Source organism: Erinaceus europaeus, chromosome 7 (genome assembly GCF_950295315.1).
Source record: "Erinaceus europaeus chromosome 7, mEriEur2.1, whole genome shotgun sequence".
Taxonomy (NCBI): Eukaryota; Metazoa; Chordata; class Mammalia; order Eulipotyphla; family Erinaceidae; genus Erinaceus; species Erinaceus europaeus.
Genome location: NC_080168.1, coordinates 113,723,112 through 113,738,812, shown reverse-complemented (window position 1 = coordinate 113,738,812; position 15,701 = coordinate 113,723,112). Strand labels below are relative to the sequence as shown.

Sequence of the window (15,701 nt, the reverse complement as noted above, 5' to 3'; positions counted from 1 at the left end):
CAATATGGATGAGTCTCAGACACAAGAATCTAAGTTAAAAGAATTTATAACAGAAGAATCTAAGTTAAAATAATTTATAACACGATTCTATTTATATGTTTGAAAACAGGCCAACTAAAAAAGAAAAACAAAACAAAAAATAGTGCTTTCTTGGCAGGGCAGGTTTTAACTTGGGAGGCATAAAAAAAGCAGTTGTCAGAATAGAGGAAACAGCATAAAAGTCCCAGATTTAACTCTGGGCTCCCCTCTAAAACAAAGCTGAGCAGTACACTGATAAAAATCAACAAGCAAATAAATAAAGATAAGTAAATAAATTTTAAAAAGAGCTCTTTGGGGAGATTAAAATGATCTATACTGTATTAGTTGTGTGGATCACATGACTAGTTGTTCTCTAATTATATAGCTAAAATCTATGTATCTCAAAGTACATCAATTTTACCTTTAAAAAAAATCATAGTGGAAAGTATGTGGAATGGTACAAATGATGAAAAAGTAGTATCATACTGAATTTTTAAGTGTGTGTATGGTGGGGGTAGGCATAGGGTCTCATTATACCATTCTGCTTATATTTGAAGCTTTCTATAATAAAAGTTATTTTTAAAAAACATATATATACCAAAAGTACTTCTAGCACAAAAGAAAGCTGATACGTAATATAAACAGTGGAGATTTCCTCAAAAGGTAAGAGGTAAGGATTCTAGTGATTCTTGTCAATATTCCTCACATTCAAAATGAAAATCTTTACTTAGAATTTAAATATTCAACAAGGGCAACAAAAGGGAATAAATAAATAAATAAATTTAAATATTGGGAGTCAGAAGGTAGCGCAGTGGGTTAAGCGCAAGGACCAGCATAAGGATCCCGGTTCGAGCCCCCGGCTCCCCACCTTCAGGGGAGTCCCTTCACAAGTGGTGAAGCAGGTCTGCAGGTGTCTGTCTTTCTCTTCCCCTCTCTGTCTTCCCCTCCTCTCTCCATTTCTCTCTGTCCTATCCAACAATAATGACAACAATAGCAACAACAATAATAACTACAACAAGGCAAATAAAACAAGGGCAACAAAAGGGAATAAATAAATATTAAGAAAACAAAAAATTGTTAAAAAAAAGAATTTAAATATTATATTTATAATATAGAACAAAGCCCAAGATCAATTTTACTATCCACAGATGAAAAGGCAGTTCCTTACATGCACTTATAATTTAAATATAAATTATAAAAACAATCTCAAATATTAGACTACAGGGTCATTGTCTATAGGTAAAAATAAAATGCAAACCAGATTCATCAAACACAGGTTTCTTGTTGCTAAACTGTATTCAGACGGCAGGGAAACCAGGCGCTTTCCTCTTATTCATGGGTAAAAGTGTGTGTACTTTGTTTATATGGGTTGAGTTAAGAGAAAAGAATGTGGGGCCTAGAAGGTGGCACAACGGATAAAGCATTGGGTTCTCAAGCATTGGGTTCTCAAGGGTCTTGAGTTTGGTCCCTGACATCCCAGAGTGCTACTCTAGTTCTCTTTCTCTCCTAAGTAAATCTTTAAAAATGAGAGAGACAAGAGCCAGAGACAGAGAGAGAGAGAGAGGGAGAGATAGAATAAAGAAGGTGGGTGAATCCTCTGTGCCTGCATTACTTTATCAGGTGAAATGTACCATTCACTTGGAACCATTGAAAACTAGAGAAGAATGGGGTTTTCTAGAAAAGTACCCTGTCCTACTTCTTTTACTTTTCAAGGTTACTCCTACAGAAAAAGGGTAGAAAATAAAACCAAACACTACAACGTTTAACATTATTTTGGTCTTTGGGAGACTATATTGCTGTATCATCCTCAAATATATCACGTGATGATTCCCTGAAAGATTAGTGAAGGTTACCAGGAATCAAGGCAAATCGGATTTTGCAACATAGCAACAGCTCAGCCTTTATGAATGCAGGGTACTTTTTTTTTTTTACCTTCTCAAATGTCACTGCCTTGCAAGGTTAGTATACAGTAACTGTGTTCTCAACATAAGGTGACTTTATACCTAATCCGTCATGACCAATCAAAGCAGTATCATGTTTAGAGGCTGCATTTCTAAAATTGAATCTAAAAGTTACCCTCTAAAATTAACAACAGAGCAGTTATGCTAAATACATAAAAATCGGTTTTATCAGAGATTATTTAAACATCTAAAAACCTCAAAAATACCCGAATTGCTCCAGTTCCTGCTCCACTGCATTTCCTTTATTGTGCAGTAGGAATACAAGTAGCACTCAGCTGGCTCCCTGTTCAGCAAGAAACAATTCTGGAAATACAAATGTTTCACCTTCTCTGACCTTCTGAGTGTAGATTAGGATAATCCACTCTAGTGGGCTCTAAGATGCTATCTATCAACATTTAATTTAGCATTCTCTGATTGCTCGTGTAGTTAATTCATTCTAATGAAATATAAGCTATTTGAAGGAATAGTTTCTCTGACGATCTGTAGATACAACTTATGATTGTTTGCATCCTTCATAATATTCAGCATTAATACATATGATCACATTGGAATTCTTGACATCTCACAATATCTCTGATCAAACAGAAGGATACCAAAATTTCTACCTTGTTAGCAAAATGTTAAAAATACACACCACGGAGGCCAGAAGGTGGCTCAGCCCTTAAAGCATATGTTATCGTGTGCCAGCATGTTGTTTTGAGCCCCAGTCCACTACAAAGGAGTGCCTGCACCGTGGAAATTCACAAGCAGTGAAGTGGTGCTGTGGTCTCTCTCCTCTCTCCATCTCACTTGACCTCTTTCTCTCCCTCTATCTAGAAGAAAGAATAAAACAATGGCCCTGAGAGTAGAGAAGTTGTGGGAGTATCAATTTCTAGCCTTAACTCTGGTGGCATATATATATATATATCACTAAGAAGAAAGCCATACCTCAGGGTGGAGGCATTGCAGAAAAAGCAATTGAGTGGAAGTGAGGAATGAAACTACATCAGGTGTGATTTTTCACATCTGTTTTTTTGTTTGTTTGTTTTGCCTTCAGGGTTATTGCTGGGGTTCCGAACGTGCACTATGAATCCACTGTTCCTGGTGGCCATTTTTCATGTTTATTGGACAGGATAGAGAGGAATTGAGAGGGTAGGGAGATATAGAGAGGGAGAGAGACAGAGAGACACTTGAGGAAGCAAACCCCCTGCAGGTGAGAAGCCAGAGGCTCAAACTGGTATCCTTGAGCAGGTCCTTGTGCTTCATACTATGTGTGCCTAACCCAGTGTGTCACCACCTGGCCCCCTGATTTCACATCTGTAATTGGAACTCTTCAAAGGACTGGCTAGTATGTGTTCCCTTTAAGTACAAATTGCTTTTTTGGAACAAAGCAGGCTCTGACTAGTCTCCTAATTCACAATTATAGACTAACCTTCTTGCTCTGGCCTATCAGCTGTTGAGTGGCCTCTTACATAGTCTAAAAAAGAATGAGAGGGAGGTTTGTTGAACTCTGCCTTGAGTAAAAGAAGCAAGCAGACAGATGTCCAAAGTATATAAAGAAATTAAAAATCTGGGAGTCGGGCTGTAGCGCAGCGGGTTAAGTGCAGGTGGCGCATAAGGATCCCTGTTCGAGCCCTGGCTCCCACCTGCAGGGGAGTCGCTTCACAAGTGGTGAAGCAGGTCTGCAGGTGTCTATCTTTCTCTCCCCTTCTCTGTCTTCTCCCTCCTCTCTTCATTTCTCTCTGTCCTATCCAACAACAACGATAACAATAATAACTACAACAATAAAACAACAATGGCAACAAAAGGAACAAATAAATAAAATAAATATTTTTTAAAAAAGAAATTAAAAATCTGTGAGCCTCATTTAGATCCTATGAAGATGAGAATAAAATAGTTGAAATAGCAACCCAGGTGTCATAGCGGCTAACATGTTGGATTCACAGGCATGGGTCATGAGTTTGATCTCCAGCATCATGTGTTGGAATGATAGTTTGGTTCTGTCTATCTGCCTCTGTCTCTCTCATAAATGTAAAAAGAAAAAAGTAAAAACAAACACCCCAAGACTATACCCTACTCTAAGATCAACTTACAAGAAAAAATGTCCAATACAAAAAAAAAAAAAAAAAAAAACTGGCCATGACCAACCTTTAAAGAGGAGAGAAAAGTAGACTGATTCATTAGAATTTGTGGTTAGGATGGTAGGACAGATCAGGAAGAAAGCCTGGCAAGGAGAGATGACTCAGCATGTTTTAACACGAAACCAGAGACATCCTGGTTACCAAGTAATAGCAACATTAGCTTATTATTTTTGTAGGGATTCTGTTGTAAAAAATAGTAAACGATTTCTGCTACCTCAACATCTACTGAAAAATCCCACTCACCTGAAAAGGAGCATCAAAAAAAAAAAAAAAAGCCAACTATTCTAATACCCAGAGGGCAAGAGAAATTAGCAGAATTATAACCCTGAATGTAATTTGATGATAGAGGGAAAAAAACTGTCCTGTCAAAAAAGGAAGCCTCAATAGAAAGTAACCAAGTCAGACAGAAAGAAAGAGCCAGGTGCTGTAGTATAAACCATTAGCCTCTCAATAAAAAAGAAAAGAAAACAAATAAAAATTACATATATGAAAAAGAAAGAACAAGGTGCGCAGCTAGATATGGGGGTGGGGGAGTATATAACAGAAGCCAAAGCTGCTACCCGACATTGCTTCTGTCTTGTTTTTTATGTGGTGCTAAGGGTACTGAAAGCCAGCGCCTCACACATGCAAAATATGTAGTCTATTGGTTAGTAACCATCCTGGCCCAGCTTTTAGTCCTTACTAATATATAGATATTGAGGAAGTCTAATTCATGCACAATTTCACTGCTCCTACTTATGGTTCCAGGACTCGAACCTGGATCTCACACATAGCAAGGCAGTGAGGCCCAGTGATAACCTTGGTGGAAGAAAAGTTAAGAAAGAAAAAGCTGCCCCAATGTAGTGAAATCCATTGCTCCAGGACTCCCCACCCCTCACCTCAGATAGGTGGAAGGGGATGGGGGGAGTGAGAGAGAAAAGTAGAGACACCAGACACCACTAGTGAAGCTCCCCTTTCCCATGGTGCTCCTATGTGGTGGCTGAGGGCAAAAACCTGGATCCTTGCACACTGTTCACTCTACCCGTAAGCCATCTCAGTCCTCTTTACAATACTACAATACTACTTACTTTGGACATCTGTCTGCTTGCTTCTCTTACTCAAGGCAGAAGTTCATCAAACCTCCCTCTCATTCTTTTTTAGACTATGTAAGAGGCCACTCAACAGCTGATAGGCCAGAGCAAGAGGTTAGTCTATAGTTGTGAATTAGTAGACTAGTCAGAGCCTGCTTTGTTCCAAAAAAGCAATTTGTACTTAGAGACCACAAACTTTTTCTCTTAATGTCTCAAGCCATTTTTAAAAATTTGTGGTTAATAATGACTTATAAGATTGTAGGGTGTATTGAATGTGAGGGCGATCTGGCTGTGACATCTGTCACCCCATTGATCACCAGGGTTGATTATAGGGTATAACTCCACAATGAATAAATGAATCATTTGAAAGTATATATTAAAAACTATGTAAACTGAAAGGACCTAATATGTTTCTAGTAGATGTTTTATATGAGTATCTTTACCTCTAATTTTAAGCCTGTAACAAGGATGATTGAGTGTAAGATAGCAATAGTTAAAAATAAACAAAAAACACTATCATCTGGATTTCATGCTAATGCCCCTGACAGAAAAGTTGATCATCTGATAATCTTTCTTTAAGAAAACTTATTTCTGAAATGTTTCTCAGTTCTAAATACTGGGCTCACTGTCCTCTAAGTACTATAAGAAGTGCTTCTGAGTATAAATAATTGTCTTTCTTTTCACAATTATGAAGACAAGGGGTTTTAAATAACTAATTTATTATGTACATCTCAAAGCTTACCCCTCAAAAAGAGAAAAAAGTAGCTAACTTTTTTCATCACCCAAATCTTTGACTCTCCCTCATTTCTATTCTGCTATATTATTAATCAATAGACACTGACTTGCCTCAAACAAGCAAAAATGTTGTTTTATTTGCCTTTAGTGTAGAAAGACACAAAAATTTCTAATTTCAATTTTACCCACAAAGCTTATTTTGGAAGCTGAAAAATATCTAACAAAGGTAAGGTACATACAAATTTATTTGCAGAAAGTTTTTTAAGATATTAAAAGTCAAACTAAAGAAATCTGAACCAGTAAAGCCTTTCCTCAGGAGATTTGCCAGATATAGTTTCTCAGGCTTTTTCCTACATTACAGGATTAGTTGTGACCAGTCTACAAATCTTATTAAAAGACTGCTAATTGAGAACACCACCTGTAGCATCATTAATACTTAGGTTCTTTCATTATGTGTCTGAAATCGCCGACTCTTCCTATTCAGGTGGTGAGTACCAATTTGTGTGTGTGTGTGTGTGAATATATGCCAGTATCTATCTATAAGTACATATCTATTTATATCTATATATAGATATCTCTGTTGAGATATCTGAACAATTGTTATATATTCCAGGGAATATGAAAAATTTGATATAAGGGGTGGGTGGGGAGAAGAATACAGGTCCAAAAAAGGATGACAGAGGACCTAGTGGGGGTTGTATTGTTATATGGAAAACTAGGAAATGTTATGCATGTACAAACTATTGTATTTACTGTCGAATGTAAAACATTAATTCCCCAATAAAGAAATTTTTAAAAATTGATATAGAGGGGAGTCAGGCAGTGGCGCAAAGAGCAAGGATTGGCTCAAGGATCCCAGTTCCAGCCCGGCTTCCCACCTGCAGGGGAGTCACTTCACAGGCGGTGAAGCAGGTCTGCAGGTGTCTGTCTTTCTCCCACCCCCCTTCCCCTCCTCTCTCCATTTCTCTCTGTCCTATCCAACAATGACGATATCAACAACAATAATAATAATTACAACAACAACAATAAAAACAACAAGGGCAACAAAAAGGAAAATAAATATTTTAAAAAATTGATATAGAATATAGAACTCCCATCTCAATATCAGATCTGATATCTACCACTATAGCACAACCTAACTGAGAAAAACAAGATATTTTTCCCCTGTGACTAAAGGGAAATCATACTTAGCTTTATAGTGTTGAAACTCAAAAAACATTAAAAAAAACATTTTTTTTTTATCTTTATTTATTGGATAGAGTCAGTCAGAAATCGAGAGGGTAGGGCAGATAGAGAGGGAGAGAGACAGAGAGACACCTGCAGCCCTGCTTCACCACTTGCAAAGCTTTCCATCTGCAGGTGGGGGGGGGGCTCGAACCCGGGTCCTTGTGCACTGCAACATGTGCGCTCAACGAGGTGCGCCACCACCCGGCCCCTCAAAAAACATTTTTTTTCAGATCCAAATCTCTCTCTCTCTCTCTCTCTCTTTTTCCAGTTAAGCTTCCCTCCCTTTCCTCTGGCAAGAGTTACTCACCAACTTTCCTCAGGGGTTCTTTAGCCTTGACTATTTCATCCCAACTACCAAGCTTAGCTTTAAAGCTGAGCAGTCTCCCAGCCCCCTCCATTCTTCCCTCCCTGAGGTAAAACACGAGCCTTTACCTGTGAGCCTGCAAAACAGCTCACTTGTTGAGTGCATGGCTCTGCCCTGTACACAACCCAGGTTCAAGCTTGGTGCTGTGGTACCCTTCCCTCACCCTCAAAAAAAAAAAGAAGGGTCAGCCTGGAGCAGTGATGTCCCAGCAACAACAACAAAACTTTAATTGAAAGGTAGTTTCAGGAAAAATGTAAAAATATCAAAACACCAGTCTTATGAGATGTTTGGTCCTTTTTTTTTTTAATCCTCAGGGTTATCACCGGGGTTTGGTTCCTCCACTAATGAATCCACTGCTCTTGGCGACCATTTTTTCTACCCTCCCCACCCCTAGGACAGAGAAAATTGAGAGGAAGAAGAGATAGAAAGAAAGAAGGGGCAGGCGGTGGCACACCTGGTTAAGCTCAAGGACCAGAGTTCGAGCCCCCACTCCCCACCTGCAGCTGAGATGCTTCACAAGCACTAAAACAGGTCTGTCTCTCACCCCTTCTCTCCTTCCCTCCCCCCCTTTCTCTCTTACAATAACAAATAGGAAAGAAAAAATGGCAGCCAGGAGTGGAGGATTTGTAGTGCTAGTGTGTCAACACTGAGCCCCAGCGATAACCTTAAAGGCAATTAAAAAAAAAAAGAGGGAGCCAGAAGAGACACTTGTAGACTTGCTTCATTGCTGCAGGTGGGGAGCTCCAACTCTGGTCCTTCCTTGCAAAGGTCATCCTACATGGTACCATATGCTATAACCAGGTGCCCCACCTCCCGCCTTGAGCTTCAGGCTCCCCATCTGCAGGGGGTCAATTCCCAAGCTGTGAAGCAGGTCTGCAGGTGTCTTTCTTTCTCTCCCCCTCTGTCATCCCCTCCTCTCTCGATTTCTCTGTCCTACCCACAACAACAGCAATGACAACAATAACAACAACAAGGGCAACAAAATGGAAAAAACGGCCTCCAGGAGCAGTGGATTCATAGTGCAGGCACCGAGCCCCAGCCATAACCTTGAAGGCAAAACAAAAACAAACAAAACATTAATAGTTGAAGCCCTCAGTAACAGCAGTATCTTAAATTTTATTCATATCCATTTATTTTTCTAGTAGTGTCTCCTTAAAAAAATAGTGAATAAAATTTTATGGTAAAGGAAGGAATCTCCTCTTAATATGCTGTCCTTCTTGCAAAAGCTGAATAAGGGCAAGAGATCCACCTGCATATCAGATGTCAGGCTCAGAAAAAAAAACCCAAAAAAACTAGTATAGTCATGGGCTTCAACTCATCATCTGAACTATTCCAGCCTTTAGGTTCATGATAAGTCAACAATTTGTTTGGCTTTATATGTTGACTCTTTTTTCAGCCAGCAGGTTCCAGATGATACCATGATGCCAACCAGATCTCCCTGGGCAGACAACTCCACCAATGTGTCCTGGAGCCCCACTTCCCCAGAGCCCTGCCCCACTAGATAAAGAGAGAAACAGGCTAGGAGTATGGGTCAATCTGTCAACACCTATGTTCAGTGGGGAAGCAATTACAGAAGGCAGAACTTGACCCCCCATAATGACCCTGGGTCCATACTCCCAGAGGGATAAAGAATAGGAAAGTTATCAGGGGAGGGGATGGGATATGGAGTTCTGGTGGTGGGAACTGTATGGAGTTGTACTCCTTTTATCCTGTTTTTTGTCAGTGTTTCCTTTTTATAAATAAAATTAAAATATATATATATATGCTGTCCTTCATATGACACCCAGGCAAAACAAAGGGATACTCAGTAACAACTGAATAACTCTGAGATACAGAATAAGATGAAAATTTAGAAGACTAACAGGTGATTGTTGAAGGAACTGAGAATTGAAGGAAAAAATGCTGAAAAGGCACAGAAACAAATGAAAGAACAACTAGCAGTCTCAATGAATTAGTTCATAAACCAAAACAACTACTGAGCTGATAAGAAATGCTTAAAGTAACTATTTTTGGACTCTGAACTCTAGTTGGACATTTGGAACATCCAAAGCAGTGCTTAATGAAGAAATAAGTGATAGATTTTAGTTACTTTCAGTACCTGGCATAGCAGCTATCTTTTTTCAACTCTGAATCCCATGACAGACAGTGTACAGACAGTTATAAGATTCTTGTGTGGGAGTCAGGCGGTAGCACAGCGGGTTAAGCGGATGTGGCGCAAAGCACAAGGACCCGCGTAAGGATCCCAGTTTGAGCCCCCAGCTCCCCACCTGCAGAGGAGTCGCTTCACAAGCAGTGAAGCAGGTCTACAGGTGACTATCTTTCTCTCTCCCTCTCTGTCTTCCCCTCCTTTCTCCATTTCTCTGTCCTATCCAACAACAACGACATCAGTAACAACAACAATAATAACTACAATTAAAAAACAAGGGCAACAAAAAGGAATAAATTAAAAAAATTTTTTAAAGATTTTATTTATTTATGAGAAAGACAGGAGGAGAGAGAAAGAACCAGACATCACTCTGGCACATGTGCTGCTGGGATCGAACTCAGGACCTCATGGTTGAGAGTCCAAAGCTTTATCACTGCGCCTCCTCCCGGACCACATAAATAAATATATTTTTTAAATGTCTTTAAAAAATTCTGGTGCATGTTGCTGGTGGTAGGGTGTGCAACAGGAACTTTATCCTCTAGAAATTAAGATTATGTGTTTTGATCACTGTTTTTTGACTGCTAAGGAACTAGCACAGACACTAGTCACTGTTGCAACCTCCATACTAAATGGTTTCCCTGGCAGTCTGAAAAAGGCAAAACTAAGGAGATAATAAAAATTATTAACGGTTGCCAGAGGTTGAGATGTGGTAGTAGAGAAATGAACAAGCAGGGTGGTGGAGCACCTGGTTGAGCACACATTATAATGCGTAAGGACCCAGGTTCAAGCCCTCCATCCCCACCTGTAGGGGAAAAAGCTTTGCAAGTGGTGAAGCAGTGCTGTAGGTGTCTCTGTCTCTCTATCACCTCCTTCAACTCTCAGTTGCTGGCTGTTTCTATCCAATAAATAAATAAAGATAATTTTAAAATTTTTAAAAAGAGAGAAATGAACAAGCAGAGCACAGCACAGAGGACTTTTGAAGCACTGAAAATACTCTCTATGGTATTGTAAGGATGCTGCATGTCAATATGTATTTGTCCAAATCCACAGAATAAGCAACATCAAGAGTGAACCCTAAGGTTAATTTCTCACCCTACATGATCATGATGTGTCAACATGGACTCATCAGAGCAGGTACAGTGTGTATAGCACACTGGTGGGAAATGACACTGGCAAGACTATCCATGTATGAAGGCAGGAGATAGATGGGGAATCTCTGTACCTTCTTCTCAATTTTACTATGAACCTCAAGCTACTCTAAAAAGTCTACCAACACATATGCCAAGTACAGAATTGCCATATAGCCTAGAAATTCCAATTCCAGGTATATACCCAAGAGAAGTGAACCCATGCAGCTAACTGCACAGGAACTTGTGTATTAACACTTATAAATATTTCATGACTTCTTCTATAAACACAATGTTATATTAACAAAGTTTATAATTCTTCAAAAGCAGAAAGAACCAAAAGATCCATCAGTAAATAAGTGACATATTATTCAGCCATGAAGCAGAGTGAAATATCTAAGTATGATACACTTTATAATGTGGATAAATTCTGAAAATATTATGTTAGGTAAAAGAAGCCAAACACAAGAAGTTATATCCTATATGATTTCATATACATGAAATATCCAGTCTAGCTCAATCCACAGACACAGTGCACACTGGCAGTTACTAGGGAGAGGGGGGAGACCAGCTGCCTAACTGGCACAAGGTTTTTCTTTCAGAGTGATGAAATGTTTTGGAGCTAGGTAGAGAGAGGTGGTGATTGCACAACACTGTAAACCTACCAAATGTCACTGACTTGTTCCCTTTAAAATGAGTTCATGATAATGTGTGTCCCATCCCAACTTAAAAAAAAAAAAAACGAAATGAGAGGGAAAGAAATTTAAATCAAAGTACAAATTTTAATTTTTTTGGCTCTTTTCTCATAGCAGCTCCATTGAGATACAATTCCTATTCCATCAATTCACCCATTTAAGGGGCACAGTTATCTTTAGTGTAGTCACAGAATTGTGCAGCTAGCATTGCAGTTTTCAGACATTTTTATCGTCTCCCCCACCAAAAGTTCCAATACACTCTAGCAATACTTTTCAGTCCCTCCTCTTAATCTATTTTCTGTCTCCTTAGATTTGCCTATTCTGGTGATTTCAGAAAAGCAGAATTACATGTTGTTTTATCTTTTGTAACTAACTTCTTTCAGCCAGCAAGTTTTCAGGGAATTTGCTCTAACTATAAAGTCTGTGTTATTAAAATGCAAAAGTAAAGAGAATATTAGGGGACCATTTATGAAATATTATTCAATCAATAGATCACAAAAGCCAAAAATTAAGTTAAAAGAATTTTTATAAAGTGAAAATCAATCAATTGGAAGCAAAGCCATTTATAAGATGCATCAAAAAAAAATAAGCTCAGGTAAAATAAATGTTAGTGAAGATATTTTACAAAACAGATTGTCAAGATAAACATTTTCCCTAGTAAAGGTGTAGAAAAAGAAATCATAGGTATAATTAAGAAAACAAAAGGAAGGGGTTAGATAGTGGCACACCTAACTGAGCACACAATTAACATGCAGAAGGACCAGGGATCGAGCCCCCATTCCCTACCTGCAGGGGGGAAGCTTCAGGAGTGGTGGAACATGGGTGTCTCTCTGTCTCTCTCTGTCTCTCTCTTCCTCTCAATTTTCCCCTTCCTCTCAATTTCTGGCTGTCTCTATCCAGTGAATCAATAAAGATAATAAAAAAAAAAAAATCAGATATATGGCTTGTGCCCTAGAAAATCAACAAAGACAAGACCTCGGAAATTGTATTATAAATAAGTACACCAGACAAATTCTATGAAAACAAAAATCTGAGAACCAATATCAAATACAAATTAATGTAATAAGATTAAATATGTATAAAATTCATTAGTGAGAACAAAGTACATGAAAAAAGAAAAATAAAAAAGAGAAAATATTAAAAATTTTGGTACATTGTGTCACTGGAAAAAGAAAGTAATATTTGACAGCTCTTATGGACATAATGTTAGAAAAAAAATTCTAAATGTGAAAATATGCAAGTCATCTTACAAGACCAGTGTGTGATATAGGAAAATACTCTAAAATGTAAGATCAAGTGGTACAGGGAGTACTTAGGAGATAGGCAAATGCTTGCTGTTAACTGGTTTTCTAACAGTAAGAATTATCTCCATTCTAAACTCTCAGAACCTAGACAAAACCAAATTTTTCTTCCTTTTTTAATATGGCTCCAGGCAATGTCTGAGCATGATCTATGCACAGCAAAGCAGAGTAGTCTCCTGGGCCCAGTTTTTTTTTTTTTTTTTAATTTAGGGATAGAAAGAAAAGTGTGGGAGACAGAGAAGAGACACCTTAGCACCACTCCACCATAGCTGCAGCTTCCTCAGTGCAATCAGTGATGCTCCCATGTCGTACTAGGGCTCAAAGCGAGGGCCCTATGCATATATGGCATACCACTCCAAACTTTTTACTATGGTGATCTCTACATGAACAAAAGAATAAATGGCCAAATGCTATGTAAGTTATTTTTTAGGACATTTTGGACATTTCAAACCAAGTTAACCTCTTTCATGGTCAGACTTACATAAACAAGGTCAGGGAAAAGTAGAATTAAATTTCTCAAGAATAAGGCAACTGTATGATAGAACTCAAATTTCCTTGAAAACATTATATATATATATATTTCTAACTGTAAGAAAGGATTCCTGGAGATGAAGTGTTAAAATCTAGTTGATTAATTTATGTCAATGAGGAAAGTCCACTTTGGCTTTGCAAGGGGGTAAAGTAGAAGTTTGCATAATTCTCAAAGGATCTCACCATGAGTATAACAACTTTGTCTGCTCTCCCCATAAAAATGCATCTATTCCTATAAACTCATATAGCCAACAAAAGTGTTAAAACTTTAAAGCATATCTTAATTGGATAGTCCATCTAGCCTTAACATGTAGGTGTCTCAACATTTCCAGACATGATTCTTGCACATCTTATAACAAGCAAACTATGGAGGGGAGGGGGGATGAAATGCTGCTGCATGCAAATTACATTGAAAGTTAAGTTGCTTTCAAATGAGATTTTTATAATCAACATTTGTCTTGATACATGGTGCAAAGTATCTCAAAGTTCCTTGACACTTTTTCATTTGACAATTTATATTTCAAAGGCCAAAACTCTAGAAATAAGTGATGTTAAAGCAGGCTAAAATAACAATGTGAACTTCACAAGTGCCTCACAGATTCTGTGAACAAGCACACACTCTCACATCATCAATGTGGCCCCTTCTTCACACAAGCCCAGTCCAAGCCAACGGTTGCTTAATGAAAACCATTCTTCCTTTTCCCACCCATCCTGCACAGGCTTGACACTGCCTACAAGCTCTCTCTTCTATTCCTTCCACAACAGAAGTTACTTTTCATACAAAAGACAACTCTAAACATTTCCTTCCACCCACTCACCCCAACAGCTGTTATTCTGTTGTGCCTTTGTTATTCACAAGGTGCAGGGCTAGGGGGAAAAGCTCACTCACCTCATGCTATAGGCACCAGCACCCAGTTCCTGGCCAATCCCGGACAGACTAGCATCAAAGTCCTGCACCAGCCCGGATTCAATCACTTCATCGGCCAGAGGCAGCTTCAGAGCCCAGGCCATCCTGGCTCCTTCCCTGCCCCAGGAGGCCCCTTTTCTTGTACAAAGGCGAGTAGTGTGATTCTACCCAGTGGGGTCAACAATACAGAAAGCCAAGACTTCCCAGGCAGTACCCAGTAGCCAAACCCCAACCCCAACAACTAATCTCCGCTAACTTGGGCTGCCTCTCCCTCCGAGCTCTCTAGAGCCACGAGAGGCTCCTTTTGCTTAATATTACAGATCACCCAGAGGCAGCCTAGCATTCCCGCACTCTATGTGGGCTGCCCCTTGAGTTCATGCCGGCCACACGCTTCTTTTCAAACAACTCAGGTGCAGCGACTCGCTCGCTGCCTGCCTAGAGCTTCCACTCGGTTTCTGCACCTTTTCCACCCACCCAGGTCCCTTTCTGCTGGAAGACCCCTTCCTCCCGGGACCTGCTCTTCCTTTCCCCCTACAGGCCTAGCTTCCGGTCAGTTCCAAGATCACTTCCGGTCACCACTTCGCAACCCTGCGGTTTCTAGAACTAAATCCAGATTTCTAAAAAATCAGCACCCCACTCCCTACAGCTGCCCACAGTCTCCACACACATGGACGGCGAAAGTCCAGTCCCGGCTTGAAACCCAGACTCGCCAAGCTCCTCCACCGCCCGCCGCCCCAGAGCCAACCAATCATGATACCCTCTTTCTTTGCAGATCCCGCAGGCGTGACGTCACCCTGTCGCTCGCCAATAAAAACGAGACGTCGTTGGCCTTGGCAATGATGATTGGCTAACTGTGCCACGGTGGGCGGGACTATTTAGGCGCCTGTCAGTTGTCGCGGTGTAAAAGTTCAGCACGGTCTGCTTTGAGTTCCTGCCTCCTTTTTGTATTTAATCCATCATCCTAAAGTGCAGGTATAAAGCCTTTGCTCTTTTCTCCCAGAATCCGCCTCCACTCCTGGGACTTTTTACTACTTTCCAGACGCTCCAATGTCGCGCTTATTAGTTGCAGGAATATTCTCTCCTTACACTCACCTCTCTGGAGGTCAAGATTCAAATCCCAATTCCCTTATCCCAGGGCAGCAATGCACTGAGTTTAGAGTAGTCTGTGCAGTTAGATTACCAGTGTTGGAGAGGGCCTCAAAGGACACAGGCCCTCATTTACAACTGGTTATGGAACTTGCACTCAGTTTAGCTGGCTCAGCTTTTAGCAATAGGTTGGCAGGATATTTCTCATGGATTTGCCTCCAGGGCCAGTTACTATGGAAACTGAGATCCAATAGTGTATTCACCAGCTGCTCCCATCAAGTGGAGGGAAACAAAATGGAACCTGACAGTGACTTCTACAGAATCTATACCCTACTGGTTCTTGTCTCTAGTCCAGCGTTGTAAATATGGAATTATAGCACTGGGACTACAGGGGATTAGCACAAACATCCTTG

General features: G+C 39.7%; 1 protein-coding gene across 1 annotated transcript in view; it reads right to left on the bottom strand.

The window, feature by feature from the left end:
- Window positions 1-14,943, bottom strand: part of TFCP2 (transcription factor CP2) — a 51,529-nt gene extending 36,586 nt beyond the window's left edge. Inside the window, exon 1 of the mRNA XM_060195361.1 lies at window positions 14,185-14,943. Within this exon, the coding sequence (XP_060051344.1) occupies window positions 14,185-14,306 (122 nt within the window). The 5' untranslated portion in view covers window positions 14,307-14,943. The remainder of the gene's footprint in view (window positions 1-14,184) is intronic.
- Window positions 14,944-15,701: the final 758 nt, after the last annotated feature.